This window comes from Myxocyprinus asiaticus, chromosome 2 (assembly GCF_019703515.2).
Source record: "Myxocyprinus asiaticus isolate MX2 ecotype Aquarium Trade chromosome 2, UBuf_Myxa_2, whole genome shotgun sequence".
Taxonomy (NCBI): Eukaryota; Metazoa; Chordata; class Actinopteri; order Cypriniformes; family Catostomidae; genus Myxocyprinus; species Myxocyprinus asiaticus.
The window spans coordinates 11,873,556-11,889,866 of NC_059345.1; the positions used below are offsets into that span (position 1 = coordinate 11,873,556).

Genomic DNA, 16,311 nt, shown 5'->3' on the forward strand with positions numbered 1-16,311 from the left:
GATTTTCTAATAATTAACTATCTTCATTTGAACAATACTGATATTGATTCCTAAAATCATGAGATCGTTCTTTTACCTTTACTTTAAAGTTTATTTCAGTTTTGGTTGTTGATTATTACATCTGTTAAATAAATAAATCTGCATAGCCACAGAACTGTTTTAAACTTATTTTCATCTTACCTCTGTATAAAGTAGGGCTGTCAACTGGGCTGATAAACTAAATTTAATTCAATATTACCAAAATTCAAATTAAATTTGAATTTTAAAGTTACCAGATTTTTTAACTGACGCATTGAATACATATAAGCCAAACAGCACCGTGTCATATTATTGCAAAGATCATTTCTGACTGTTAAAAAGTGCATTCCATTTTATTCTTAAGTGCATAAAATAAAATAAAAACAATAAAAAGATTTAGCCAGTTCATATTCTCAAATTTTAAAGGGGTCATGACATGAAGAATCAAAATTTCCCTGATCTTTTGGCATATAAGAGTTCATTGTACTATAAAAACATACTGTACGTTTCAGAACTCAAAACTTCCTCCACGCTACAAAGAGAGCATTTGTTGAAGAAAAGCTGCCAAAATGACTCGTTCTCTACTTCCTCCACATTGTGATGTCACACAGTGGTAGACATTTGCATCAGACCACCTCCACAACAACACATCAACACCTATTTTACCTTTAATCACTTCCGTAGCCCGCCCAGTAGTGGTGAGCAGTGAGATGGCAAGAAGAGAACAGGTCAGTCAAGAGCAGAGAGCCAATCATAACAGTGGGCATTTACTGTCAGGTCTAAACGGAGAAGCAGCACCAAAACCGAGCATTTCTGACATAGGGTCAGAATGAGGGTGGAAAATTATCATGTTTTACAAATATATGACTGATAGTTTAAATGAACTAACATTAAAAGTGAACCTCAAGGAACATGTTAAAATAATTGAAAAAGGCATGTCATGACCACTTTAAGTAATAAGTAAAAAGAGCTTCAACAGACCGTTCTCTAAGTTAACATGGTGTTGCACTAGTGCCACAGTACTGCCCTACACTCAAGCTTCATAATAACGGCAATACCACAGTGTTTTTCGTTCATTACAATTGTATGTACATTCCCGGGTTTCCGTTAGTCGTTAATTACCGGTTTTTGACCGTTAAAATGTCTTAATGTTCGACAAATTCCAACATTGTCGGGCACAATGTCCAGTGAAAATATAAAACAATGAATAGTTCTAATGAATAAACGTTTATCGTTCATTTGAATTGATTGTGTCATTATTAGCCTATGTCACATTATAACGCACAGTCCATCACGTTTACAGTGCAAAATAAACACGGAAATGAAATGACCGGATTTTTTCCAATTTGTCCGGCAAAATTTATCTTTCCCGGACACGTTGCTAGGCACCAAAATTTCTTCGCGGAAACTCCGGTCCATTCAATGAGAACTTTAATAGGAACACCTGTACACCTATTTATTCATGCGATTATCTAATCAGCCAATTGGGTTGCAGCAGAGCAACGCATAAAATCATTCCGATACGGATCAGGAGCTTCAATTAATGTTCACAACAACCAATTATTACAATCAGTGCAATTATTACTCATTTTTGTAGTTTATTCAGCATCTCGTGCAGGAGCGCTATGTTTTTAAGATGCAGTGTCAAATTCAGAACAGTTAAACAGTATTTGTTGCACTGCATCTAGCCTTTTTTAGCGAGAATGCAATCGTCTGAAGTCATCATCAGCGTTTGGCCCACATCTAAAATTCGAATGTACAGATTTAGTATTCGAATGTGTGTTTTTATATTAAATTCGACGAATATTTGAATTTCAAATTTTTATTTGACAGCCTTAGTATACAGCCTCAAAAGGCAGTATTTTCCAGCTTTTTGAAGCTTGTATTGCTTCGACGGTATATAAAATCTCAGCATTATATCTGCGCCAATCTTTAACTCTCATACTCATAATAAAAACCCTATTTTTATCTGTAAAAAAAGTCTAGTAGATGCATTGGGCTTTAAAATATGAAAAAGACAAAAATAAAAAATGTCAACATAGACAGATGGGGAGAGATGTTGGGGAGAGTGGCATTATATTGGACATCGGCCACTGGAAAACCCCTATTGGTCGACCACTACTTTCAATAAACAACAATAACGTAGAAGTCCAAGATCCACTTAACACATTTTACCATATTTAAATCCATTCCACATAATTCCACTCATAATCAGAACAGAAATAAAAAAATAAAAAAAGTATGCAAATTCTAAGTGGGCCTGCACAATAACCTATTCTAGTACCCTAAGGTATGACAACACACAGGTGTGTCAGTTTAAGGTCAGACTCTCAATCCCAATATCCTCAAGCAGTGACTCTCCCTGTGAGTTGGGTCTTTTCCCAGTCAAGCCGACAAATAATATACACCTATCTATGGGGATCACATCTTGTCATCCTCTAGTCAAATTCAATGTTTCAACATTTATTAATTATTTTTTGTTTAAAAAAAAAACCACTGAGCTTCTGTCTGATAATATTTCCTTTAAATCAAGCAAGTAATCATTCTGCCAGTCTGACACGATGATTTGTTTGTGACGTGAAGGCATCCTGCGTTTTATTAAAACTGTCCAGGCTCATAATCATCAACCTTGCGCTACGGCGCGGCCTTTCTCCACCTGATTAAATCATCATCTCATTCCAACATTCTAATCCTGTTAACGGCTCCACATGCCGCTCTAAAGCAGATAGGAGTGCGAATGCAGCAATCCCTGTCTCGTAATCTGGCACTGCAAGAGCGCAGCTGCTCTGAGTTGCTCCGACCTCCATGCTAGCAAGCAGATATGTCAGATGCCTTTCTGTTAAAGCAGATCTAGGGTTGGCAGCCTCGCTGCTTGAGTCAGCTTTACCACAAAATGGGCAATGGAAATGGGCTTTGCAGTAAAGATTTAAAAATCTCTTGTTGATGAAACTACTAGTCAACTAATCGGTCTTAAGGAAGCACTGTAAAATAAGACTGGTTTTACGATTTCCTGACCCCAATTAGGCGTGTTTTAGGGGTTACATACATACACGTTCTTGCGATTGATTTTGTCAAGGACCTTATAAGTTTTATGTACATTGCTTTCGTTTTGCTAATATCCTTTGTCATTATTGCATAGGTTTTCCACTTTTAATATTATTATTGTTTTATTTATTTTTTGTCAGTGAAAACCATGTTTTGTTATTTGTGTCATGAAAGTTCAAAATCGATAAAAAGGTGTTTCTTCAACTTTGGGCACTTTTAGCACTTTGGATTTGTGGATGTCTCTCAATATATTATCAGGGTTGTTGCAGAGTTTTTAAAATAAAATTTAAGACTTTTTAAGACCTTTTTTAAGACTTGAACAAATACAATTAGGAGAGCGTATATCCAAACAGAACAAACTGAATCTGAAACAAACACAATCTGGAAATACAATGTTTTACTTCAACAGGCTGGGGCACACATTCAACAAATCCCTAGACCTGTGTATCTGCACATTTTAAATACTCAAGACATGTTTTCCACATATGTATATATACACATCATATTAAAATTGGTTTATGTAGCAATATATGAAAACATATTAATTAGAGGTCAACCAGTATTGACCGATTTTGCTGCTACGATAATAATGTGTCGAAAGAAATAACAGCAATAACGGATTTATCGTTCTATTACAAATGTCACTGCTTAGTTACCGTGGAGATGTAGCGCGTGTGGAGGCTTCGTGCTATTCTCCGCAGCCTCCATGCACAACTCCCCACGTGCCCCATTGAGAGTGAGATCCACATTATAGCAACCACGTGGAGGTTACCCCATGTGACTCTACCCTCCCTAGCAACCGGGCCAATTGGTTGCTTAGGAAGCCTGACTGGAGTCACTCAGCACGCCCTGGATTCGAACTCGGTGTCTTTACTTGCTGAGCTACCCAGGCCCCCAGATTTTTTTAATACTATTTAAGATATTTAAGACCTTAAATTTTAGAAAACACAATTTAAGACATGTTAAGACTTTAAGGACCTGTGGGAAATGTAAGCACAGTGTAGTTCAATCACATGTAAGCCATTGCTTTATAAGTCTGCTCACAATCTATCACATTGCTTTTTCAGTGTGCTAACGCGGCAACCTCCACCACAAGTTGAGTCCCGTCCTGCACGGGGTAGGCTTCTTGCCCCTGCCTCCTATCTCCGGCAGGATATGACGGTTCTGAGTACAACTTCTTCGGACCGCCAGACGGGGCTTACGCCAAAGAGAGACACTATATTTCTGTTTTATATTCATCAAATAAATGTCATCTTAAATTTCACTCAAGTCTGCGAGTCTTCCTGATAGAACCCTGATTATTTTAATTTGTCAAATAAAATAGTCCAAAAGTGTATGTACATGCATCACAGGAGATTTATGTAATTTTGGTAATTTTTTGTGAAAGTCATTAAAAGTTCCCACTGCAGTGTAATTTTCACTATATCTCAAATTTTTATTTTGTGTTTAATAGAATTCCATGGTTGAAATGACGGTGATGGAAATGACATTTTTAATGTTTTTTTTTTATTTTTTATAAAATGGCTGACTCCTTTGTCTTGATAATGCTAATTTCATAGCTAACATTTTATGTTTCCTAAATACACACAATTAAAATGTTATTTTCACACTTTTTTTAAATTACATTTTGATTGGAAATGACACCCAATAAAAATACTCTGCTCTCAGGTGGTATTTATCTTGAATTTTCTTTGTTTTCTTCAATCATAACTCATATTTCATCTCAAGCATGCTATTCACAGACACTTTTGTTGACTTGATTAACAATTACACTAATTTTTTAAAACAAAAAAGGGGCAAAATGAATTTGGTGTGGTGGAAATGAAGCCACAACTGTGGGACAGTTGTAATAAAAAGAAAAATGTATAGAAACTACTGTCACACAATAAATATTGATACTGTTTATGTTTATTACATTCTTTGTTTAGATTTAAACCGTTCTAAATGTAATAATTTTTATATTGGATTTTCATAGTTTAATATTGAAAGCCTGGGGCAAGGCTTAAACAGTCAAATCTATACATAAGGCATTTGAAAAGTAAAAAAAAAAAGAAGAAGAAGAAGATGATAAAACAACAACGATGAAATCTGTTTATTTTAATAAAAATCAACCCCTGGCAAGTGTCCCAAGTTGAAGAAACACCCCCAAATGTTATTCGCAAAAAATGAAATAAAATGCGTTCTTGTGATCAAAATCAGCTAGACGGAGCAAAAAGAAATGGAACAGAAATGCAACGGTCTCAAGATTTGTTTAAGAATTTGTATTGTTTTACTCGGCGTGCTCGTGGCGGGGCTCTCAAAAACAGTGCAAGACGCAACGCAATGGCCAAAGAAGTCTGTCTGAAAGGCTGTAGCGGCTTTAAAGGGGGCAAATTTAAAGACACAACTTTCAGTAAGGTTTTATCGCGCAAAATATCTAGGGAGCCATTCACACAGGAATGCGTTTGTGTGTACGTGCCCTTTTTTAATTGACTTTCTACAGTATTTTCCAATGCGCTAAATGGACATCTGACCGCTGCGACTCACCTAGCTGCTTTTTCAGCGCTTTGTGCCATGAGCACAGTGTTTTTAAGATGATGTGTCAAGTTAACAGAATTATCAAATTTAAAACTCGTCCGGGCACCTACATTCTGTTTCATTCGTGTACTGCATATAGCTTTGTTAACACAATAAAATGTTCAGTGTGAACGGCCCTTAACAGCTAAAGCACAGCACTCTGTCAGCATGCTTACTAAAGAACAACCACTAAAAGCATCAAAACCAAAAAATATGTACGATTATATACCAGGTTTTTGGACTAGTTGATGATCATCGTGAACCATCGTTACTTTGCAATTGCCTCAGCTTTGCTCACTGCATTTCAGAGGAAGACTGCAGCTGACTAAGACACTTTTAGGATTTAATGGTTCCTTGCTGCTTACCTGAACTGAAATAAATAGAAGACTAAAGTAGAAAGCACACACAAGCTCAACATCACACACACACACAAACATTAGCAGATGTCCCTGCGAGCTGCCCTAATGTGCAGACTCCTCACAACTAATTCAGCTTAGCTCCCTGGCTTTACCTCAGCTCAGAGCTGGACTGCTTCGTGCAAAATAATGTGATTTCAGCCACCTCAGTTGCAGACCAGTCATTCCCAGAAGGGCAGAGAGAGGGGAAAGCATGACTTGCTTCTCTCTCTTTGTCAGTGACACCTTCAAAATTACCACACACACTGCAGACAGTGGACACTAGAAGGAGGAGGGCCATTTTATACACACACATACACAAAGAAGAAAGCATTTACTCGCCTTAAAGGAATATTCTGGGTTCAATACAAGTTAAGCCCAATTGACAGCATTTGTGGCTTAATATTGATTACCACAAAAATTATTTTGACTAGCCTCTCCTTTTCTTTAAAAAAAAAAAAAAAAAAAAGCAGCAAACATATTGGTTACAGTGAGGCACTTACAATGGAAGTAAATGGGGGCCAATCCGTAAACATTAAAATACTATTTCAAAAGTATAGCCACAAGAAATAAACAATATGCGTGTTAACATGATAAACATTTCAGTGTGATAAAATCACTTTCTAACCTTTTCTGTGTCGGTAAAGGCAATTTTACAACTTTGTTGCCATGACGACATAATGTCAACAAACACTTAAACCCTAAAATGACTTTAAAAATGATGATTTAAACAATTTTACAGCTCAAATAATACATGAGTTTTAACAGAAGAATTAATTTAAGTGCTTTTATAAAACTATAATTTCTGTCTTTAACCCCTTCAAAAATTGTCCCCTATTCACTTTTTTTTTTTTTTTTTTTTAAATCCCCTTTTCTCCCCAGTTTGGAATGCCCAATTCCCACTACTTAGTAGGTCCTCGTGGTGGTGCGGTTACTCACCTCAATCTGGGTGGCGGAGGACAAGTCTCAGTTGCCTCCGCTTCTGAGACAGTCAATCCGTGCATCTTATCACGTGGCTCGTTGTGCATGACCCCGCGGAGACTCACAGCACGTGGAGGCTCATGCTACTCTCCGCGACCCATGCACAACTTACCACGCACCCCACTGAGAGCGAGAACCCCTAATCGCGACCATGAGGAGGTTACCCTATGTGACTCTACCCTCCCTAGCAACCGGGCCAATTTGGTTGCTTAGGAGACCTGGCTGGAGTCACTCAGCACACCCTGGATTCGAACTCACGACTCTTTTGGTGGTAGTCAGCGTCAATACTCGCTGAGCTACCCAGGCTCGGCCCCTATTCACTTCTATTGTAAGTGCCTCAATGTAACCTTGATTTTTGCTTTTTTTAAAGAAAAGGAGGGATGAGTCCAAATAATTTTTTTGTGATAATCAACATTATGCCACAAATGCTGTCGACTGAGCTCAACTTGTACTGAACCTGGAACATTCCTTTAAGACCTCAGGTAGTGTTGCAAATCCCTGCATAACTTGAGTAGTGTTTGCTAAGCAAGGATCACTATTACTATTGCTCATATTTAGGGTTAGGGATTAGAGCAAACCCCTAAGCCTATTAAACTTCGATGCGTAACTTTCCCCGCACCCTTTGTGCTACATTTGCATGGGCAATTACCACACATCTTTTTCAGAAAACTAAAAACCCAGAGAAGTTGTTGAAGATCCATTTTTTTAATAAGAACTTTAAAACTGATTCTGGACTGACTTTGTTAAAAACCATGTCAAGAGTGTTGTATAGACCAAAGTCACTGCTCCAACATATCAAAATGTAATTATCATTTGGAAGAACACTTTATTAGACTTTTCCTAAAAGTTCATTTTTTCAGCTTTCAGGTGTACAATAGCATAGATGGCCTCAAAGCTAACACACATGGTGTAACAACACAGTTATTGGTTCATTTTATGTGAAATTATTTATATTTTAACAACAAAGTTGTGACAAATTATTTATCTACTGTATACTACAGTACTACAGATATATAAGAGTTTGTGAGGGAACTCCAGGGGGTTCGTGAGAGTAGAGATTGCGTACAAAAATATGTCTGTCATTTACTGATTTTTAAAAACTGAAGATTTCAAATGTTGTCCGCCATTTAACAAATAAAAAAAAAAAAAACAAGAACACAGCTTAAACCAAGTGTCACTTCTCCTTTAATCCAAAATTGTGTCTATGGCTTCAGTGCAATTTTCTTACCTCAATTAGATGAGAGCACTCTCTCTCTCTCTCTCTCTCTCTCTCTCTCTTCCTGTGCATGCTGCATATACAGTATGTGTGTGTGTGTGTGTGAGAAAGAGAGTGTGAGTGTGCGCTCTAATGCAATGGAAGTGAGAAATAGACATTTTTAATGCAAAAGTAAATTGCACACTTCTCTCCATACAAAGTTATGATGTAGCCTAATTACTTTCATTATCAGCAACGCAATCATGTTTTAAAAGTAAAAACCTTCATTAACCTGACATTGTTTGCCCTATAGTCTTGAAAAGCAATAGGTAATGGCTGTACCTCCTTGCCTTTAATGTTACAGCTTGTGCGCTGGTTCTGTTCACTGCTGAACCGAATGGTTGACGGAGGCTTCTGATGGGTCTTAAAGGTGTCAATTAGGCAGCTGCCTACTATTTCCTTGCATGGCAACCGAAACTTAAAATATAGGCTAATCGTGTATAATTTAATAAAAAATATAAATATATTGTTTCATTTCCTAAAAATATGTATATCTAGAAGTAAGGGGGACATGTTCCCCCACCCCAAGTTATAGTGGTTGTTACAGCCCTGGCTTTGTTACTTCAATGAAAATACATTTTTAATTACTGAAAATGTAAAAATTGGCTATATCAAGATATCAAATGTAGGCTACATACACAAATGGAATGGCATAGATTTAAAACAAATACATAAAGAAATAAAATAAACCATTAGACTAAGACAGATAAAAACAGACCATTTGACAAGATTTGTGTGTGTGTGTGTGTGTGTGTGTGTGTTTACATTTTAGCCTATTACTGGGAATGTAGTGCAATCTCTGATTGGGATAAAAATTGCAATGGTGAATTAAATAACATTAAATATATAAATATTATAAGAACAATAGATGTGATAACCGTTCATTCAAATATATCAATAATTCGAAAAATATAGTGCAAAGATGTAACATTAATTATATTTCAAATTATATTTGCTCTAGTTCATAAGAAAAAATTATTCATGATTGTTTGTTATCTTTACAATGCGTCATAATGTATCAATCTTAAAGTAGAAAACCTTGTTATATTTATTCGCTAATTTGAGTTAATTTCGCAGGTAAATAAAATAAGCAAATTTGGTGTTTTTTCAAGCTGGTGTTCCCAGCATGAACCAGGCTTGAATAATTCATGAGCTTGCATGGTTTCAACGTTGAAAGTTTATTTACACAATTTGTATTGTTGATTTTGCTGTAACGTTTGGTAGCTTCTTGTTTTGTGAGGTCTAAAGTTCATTTTCTACTCAAAAATATCTGTTCATGATTAAAAAAAAACAAAAAAAATGTTTGATTGTTACTGTCATCGTGCTTTGCCCACCAAGTGTCGAGGTCCGCTACGCATCCCTGTATCTTGTTTCTATTGCCTGTAATGCAAGATGATGTTGTCCAATAGACTACAACTTAGCATGCATTAAGCTTTCCTGTGGGAGGCTTCTATATGTCATGTGGTACATGATAAACATGTTTATAAGGAAAGTTCAAAATGTTCCAATAATGTTCACTTACATTTTACTTTACTTTTGTAAGTAAAAGGTACTGTATTTACTGAAATGTTTAAGTTACTCACTCACTTTAATCAATATTATGTCATAAAGTTAAGTACATTTTACTTAATTTCATACAATTAAAATTTACTTAGAAAAACTGTGTGCAAAAACTAGCTAAATAAAAATAAGTAAAACTTTACTAGTCATTTCTTTCTGTGTACTCTTACTATTCCATAAAAACGAACTGGAATGAAAAAAATAACCTTGCATCGGCAAGAGACATAAATAGAAAGTAAAACATTATTCATTATGTTTTAATTTCCATTTATATCTCTTGTGAAGGGCATCCTTTAAAATACGTCTAACAAAAAAAAAAAAAAAAAAAAAAACAGAACTTATTGAACTTATCATAGTGTGCTGAGCTTTCAATCAAAAAGAGCATGAGGAGAGGCCTTCCTTGGTGAAATCGGAAAAGCCGAGACAAATATAAGACAGACATTCTCATATCGATGTCTATGTTATTCTGGAGGAATTTATAATGTCAAGAGGGGGAAATGAATGACAAATACACATTCTCCTTTAAAGCTTAAGTGTATCATTTCAAGTGTTTTAACTGAATTGCAAAAATAGATTTTGTTTCTTTTTTTTTCTCCCAATTTGGAATGCCCAATTCCCAATGCGCTCCAAGTCCTCGTGGTGGCGTAGTGACTCGCCACAATCCGGGTGACGGAGGACGAATCTCAGTTGCCTCCGCGTCCGAGACATCAATCCGTACATCTTATCACGTGGCTTGTTGAGCGCGTTACCGTGGAGACGTAGTGCGTGTGGAGGTTTCACGCTATTCTCCGCGGCATCCACACACAACTCACCACGTGCCCCACCGAGAGCGAGAACCACACATTATAGCGACCACGAGGAGGTTACCCCATGTGACTCTACCCTCCCTAGCAACCAGGCCAATTTGGTTGCTTAGGAGACCTGGCTGGAGTCACTCAGCACACCCTGGATTAAAACTTGCGACTCCAGGGGTGAAAGTCAGTGTCAATACTCGCTGAGCTACCCAGGCCCCAATTGCAAAAATAGAGTTAATGTTTCTAAATTAACTAAATGAACAGTTTTTTCAGGGAAATCAACCTATAAATAGCTTAGTAATAATAATAATAATAATTGTTATTTCTGTACATTAAGCTGGGACAGGAAAAAGTATTTGACACATTACCTTTAACTCATGTAAACAGTCATTTGTTAACAATGAGCATGAAATTCACATTCTCCTTTCTGAAAAGCAACCAAACTCGTATACAGTTTATCTAGCCAGAAGCTGAATGTGCCACAGTGCAAGTCTGATAAGACTATATTAAGTCCCTGTCTAGCCAGATAATAACAGTTCAGTGAACACAAGTGTGTGTTACCTGATTAAGTCTCCGTGCAGCTGCAAGTAGAGACCCTGAACATCTCTTTGAGCGCAGAGCTCCTCAACAGTGGTGTTGGTCGAGCAGAGCACCAGTTTCAGGTCCGGCTGGGTGGTGGAGGTGGTCTGGGGACCCGATGCAGGAGGCTGAGACTCCGAGGCCCCGTATAGACACACACAGCCTCGCTGAGCATCACCCTTCAGCCAGTCACGCTCGCGAGAGCCAAAACGTGTCTTCCGGGTCACACAGCCTCGGCTGCCATTCCTCTTCATGTTACGCTGCAAAAAAAATGAAATAGAGTAGATGTTGCTTCATTGCAGTGTCATTTATTTTATTCAACAAACGGTCAGTGAAAGGAAATGCTTAGCCTTCAGAAAATGTTGATTGTTGACCTCAAGAGATCAAACTAAATAATATTTGAGCTATTTTATTTTCTATTTATTTTGGATAAGGTTTGTCATTTTTGCAACCCTGTCACCAAGATTTGGGACATGTCTAAATAGTTTAAAGTTAAACTTTACATTTTTATTTTCTAGCAATAAACATTAAAAAAAAAAGCAATTATTACACTGATGCATGGTTTTAAATACAGTAAAGAACATCAGAATCTCTGAGGTGGGACAGGCCAAAATCACCAATTTAAGGGGACCTCAGGAGATCGAGGTAAATATTATTTAAGATGTTTTGTTTTCTATTTATTTTAGAAAAGGTTTGCAATTTTTGCAACCCTGTTACCAAAATTTGGAAAATGTCTAAAAACTGTTTAAATCCCTTGAATTTGTATTTTCTAGATATAACAATTAAATAATCATAAAATTAAACAAGTCATCAAATTAATAAAATAAAATAATAAATTAATAAAATCCTATACCAGAATAGGTAACAGGGTTACAGATTTAGCCTAAATTAAAGGAATAGTACACCCAAAAATGTAATTCTCTCATCATTCACTCACCCTCATGCCATCCCAGACGTGTATGACTTTCTTTCTTCTGCAGAACCCAAACGAAGATTTTTAGAAGAATATCTCAGCGCTGTAGGTCCATAAAATGCAAGTGAATGTGGTCAGAACTTTGAAGGTCCCAAAAGCACATAAAGGCAGCATAAAAGTAATCCATAAGACTCCAGTGGTTAAATCCATGTCTTCAGAAGTGATATGATAGGTGTGGATGAGAAACAGATTAACATTTAATTCCTTTTTACTATAAATCTCCATTTTCACATTCTTCTTTTGTTTTTGGCGATTCACATTCTTTGTGCATATCGCCACCTACTGGGCAGGGAGGAGAATTTATAGTAAAACAGGACTTAAATATTGAACTGTTTCTCACCCACACCTATCATATTGCTTCTGAAGATGTAGATTTAACCACTGGAGTCTTATTGATAAATTTTATGCTGCATTTATGTGCTTTTGGACCTTTAAAGTTCTGGTCACCATTCACTTGCATTGTATAGACCTACAGAGCTGAGATATTCTTCTAAAAATCTTTGTTTGTGTTCTTCAGAAAAAAAGAAATTCATACACATCTGGGATGGCATGAGGGTGAGTAAATGATGAGAGAATTTACATTTTTGTGTGAACTATTCTTTTAATGGGTAGGGGTAGGGGGTATATACATTTGATGCATTTAAAACAATTAACATAAGATAATAGTTAAAAATGTAATAGTTTAGTAATAATAGTTTATCTAACATATCTAATAGTTCTCGCTAGGACTTTTTGCATCAAGTTTAAGTCATGGGACAACAAAGTGTACCCGATCCGTGGAAAGTGCCATGGAATAAATAAACGCCAGTTATGTAGTGTGGCCTGGTGAGCAATTATGACCTTCTAGAAATAAGACCAAATAAAGTATTTTAGAACCCAATACAGTCATAGGAAACCATGCCTCTGTAACCACGACTGTCGGGCACTCCACCCAGTAACACTTTGAGAGACACCAGTCTTTGTTTTCGGTTGAACTGCAGGAGCCTAAATATTAACTCAGGGCACAAACGCCCTAGAGAGATGTGCGAGTCGGGCCACTTTTGAAACGACACCATTAGTCTGGTGAAGTCATGCTCTCATGATGCTCTGCCCTGGTTAAGTGGTCCCTGCACACTGGCATCAGTGCCACACACCACTATAATACAACAAATCAGATACCATTGCATACTTCACTAAAGCACTATAGTTTCTAGTTAGCTATATTAGTGTAATTGCATAGCTTTACTCTACAAGGTTATGGAAAGAGATTTTGTGGAGTACATTTACATTAATAGGCCATTGTAAAAAAGAGATTGATACATTTTAAGAGAGGATAATCACATTTCATGCAGGATCAATCTATTCCAATCAATTACAGCATAAAAATCTGTCTAATCATTAGATCATTGCTGACTCATCATTGAGGAGCTTTCTCTTCACCTTTCAGACGCTTCACTAAATTGGGATCTGTAATATCTCTATCATCTACACTTATCTGTCTATTTATGTTTACTCATTTAAATAATAAAGCATAATTAAAATGGCAATCATAAGATCTATACTCATACTATCATTGCTCACAAATAGGGAACACCCCTGACCATGTCCATTTAGCCTATGTTTACTTCTTGACTCATGTTTTGGATATTAAGGCAATAATGATGTTTCAACATTGATATAACTATATAACGCGTAAAGTGCTCTAAATATGTTGCAACCTTAATAAGGAAACTCTGCTTATTCACTTAAGCTATTTCGGGAGGGGGAATAGACAAAATAAATTGACATTTAATTTTGTTCTGATTATCTACGGCAATGCTTGAGAAAAATGGCAAGCAAATTTCCCGTCGGCCTACTGTGTGAGGTTTATTGTGAAGACAGTGTCAGTGGCATCATCACGTCATACAGGCTCAGGTGCGTTCACTCAGGACACGTTCATATCATAAACAGCTAGACGGAGTGCAGCAGATTGGAACAGATTGTAGGTGTCTTAAGATGTGGTTTTAAAAGTTGACTTAGCCTATTTTTAAGGAGCCGTCCACATTGGTTTAACTGTTTTTCAATTGTTTCCCTATGTAAAAATTCGCTAGACGGACATCTTTGACCACTGTGCTGCATTTCGCTATTTTTTCAGCATCTCATGCAGAAGCGTAGCGTTTTTAAAGACGCCTTGCTCAATCGACAGCATTTGTGGCATAATGTTGACATACCACAAAAAATATATATTTTGACTCTGTCTTTTTCTTTAAAAAAAAAAAAAAATTTGAAGGTTACAGTTAAGCACTTATAATGGAAGTGAATGGGGCCAATTTTTGGATGGTTTAAAAAGGCTGAAATGTGAAGTTATAATTTTATAAAAGCACTTACATGAATACTTCTGTTAAAACTCATGTATTATTTGAGCTATAAAGTTGTTTATTCGTCATTTTTACAGTCGTTTTAGGGTTTGTTGACATTACATCGAAGTTGTAAAATTGGCTATAACTTTACACAGAAAAGGCAAGCGATTTCATCACACTAAAATCATTTTTACACATATATTGTTTATGTCTTGCGGCTATACTTTTGAAACAGTGAGTATTTTAATGTTTACGAATTGGCCCCCATTCACTTCCATTGTAAGTGCCTCACTGTAACATCGATTTTTGCTTTTTTTGTTTTTACAAATCTAATTTATTTTTGTGGTAATCAACAATATGCCACAAATTCTGTCGATTGAGCTTAACTTGTATTGAACCCGCAATATTCCTTTAATTTCAACTGTTAAAAACGCGTACTGGGACACTTGGTTTCTGTCTTTTTCGTTGCGCTGCGTCTAGCTGCGTTTTTTTTTTTTTTTTTTTTTTTTTTAAGAGGCCTCTAACTTGACGTCTTAAAACACACCGTTCATGACACGCCACACAATTCCAAAAACGTCCATCTGACGTATGTGTACACAAACCAGCCATTAAAAATAACGCGGACAGAACGCAAGTCCGCGTCTGTGCGTGAACGCCCCCTAACAGGTAACAGGCGTTACAGTATGGATTAGGATACAGTGCAACATGTCATATGTTACAGTAGCCATTCTGACAAAACTCATTAAGAGCTATTAGAGAGAAGCGACATTTAATAAATAAAATAAACACATTCTCTTTAAAGCTAAAAGGGCATTCTTGATCCAAAATCGCAACTATCAGTGGCTGCGTCTCAAAACGTAAGTGAGCTGCCTACATAGACAGCATTTTGGGGCATCATAGGTGCGTCCCGGGTAAACTCCGTGTTGAGCTGACTCGGAGTGCATGACCAAGAATGCTGTCTAGGTAGACAACTCGCTAGTTTTTGAAACACATACAGTGCATTAGACAGAGCGGCGCGTGAAACTGTTGTACAGAGAATTTCTGATGCAGTTCACGGATTCGTACTGCTGATTAACAGCAATATTGCGCTCTAAACAGCCGGGCAAACATGGACATGTACGTCAGCTGGCTCTGATACCTTCAAAACGCGTATTCCCGTCCCTGCTCGGGCTGTCGGCGCGGAGGCTCGGTCTGATCCCGCTTCATGGAGCACCGGGTTCAGCGCTGATCCGCTGCCCGCCCGGCCAACCTCCACATCAGCTGCATTTTTATGCTCCGTCTCGGCACTCGGGGGCAACCGCGTGTTTTTCTCGTCCTTCATTTCGCCTACATTTGATGTCTTTCAGCACACAAATCCAGATGTGAGATAGCAATGGGCGACTGATGAATTCCAGTACAGGAGGCGGTAGAAAAAGCCCATCCTGAATTGATGAGACGCCATAATGGGACTGAAGCGCACGGCTGTCAAATAAACCCAATAAATAAACATTAGGGGGCGGAGTCACTTACTATTCATAGAGCAACGCCTATTCCAGTATTTCTGTTACTGAATTATTCATGAGGATACTTAAGCCCAGACAGGTGATTTGGAGCGTGTCATGTTAGAGGGGATGATTTGTCACAAGTTTATTATAAAATATATTTCCTTCGGAATTGAAAATGAAACTCTCTTTAAAAAAAAAAAAAAAAAAAAAAACAATACAAAAGAAGATTTTGCTTTAGTTCCTACATGATACAAGTTAAAGGAATAGGTCTCCCTAAAAAAATGAAAATTCTCTCATCATTTACTCACCCTCATGACATCCCAGATGTGAATGGCTTTCATTCTTCTGCTGAA

At 37.1% G+C, this 16,311-nt stretch overlaps 1 protein-coding gene across 1 annotated transcript in view; it reads right to left on the reverse strand.

Moving 5' to 3' along the window:
* Positions 1-15,902, reverse strand: part of LOC127415636 (PH domain leucine-rich repeat-containing protein phosphatase 2-like) — an 87,139-nt gene extending 71,237 nt beyond the window's left edge. The window contains exons 1-2 of the mRNA XM_051654409.1: positions 15,613-15,902; positions 11,166-11,443 (exon numbers count right to left, since the gene is read on the reverse strand). Coding sequence (XP_051510369.1) covers positions 11,166-11,443; positions 15,613-15,795 — 461 coding nt within the window. The 5' untranslated portion in view covers positions 15,796-15,902. The remainder of the gene's footprint in view (positions 1-11,165; positions 11,444-15,612) is intronic.
* Positions 15,903-16,311: the final 409 nt, after the last annotated feature.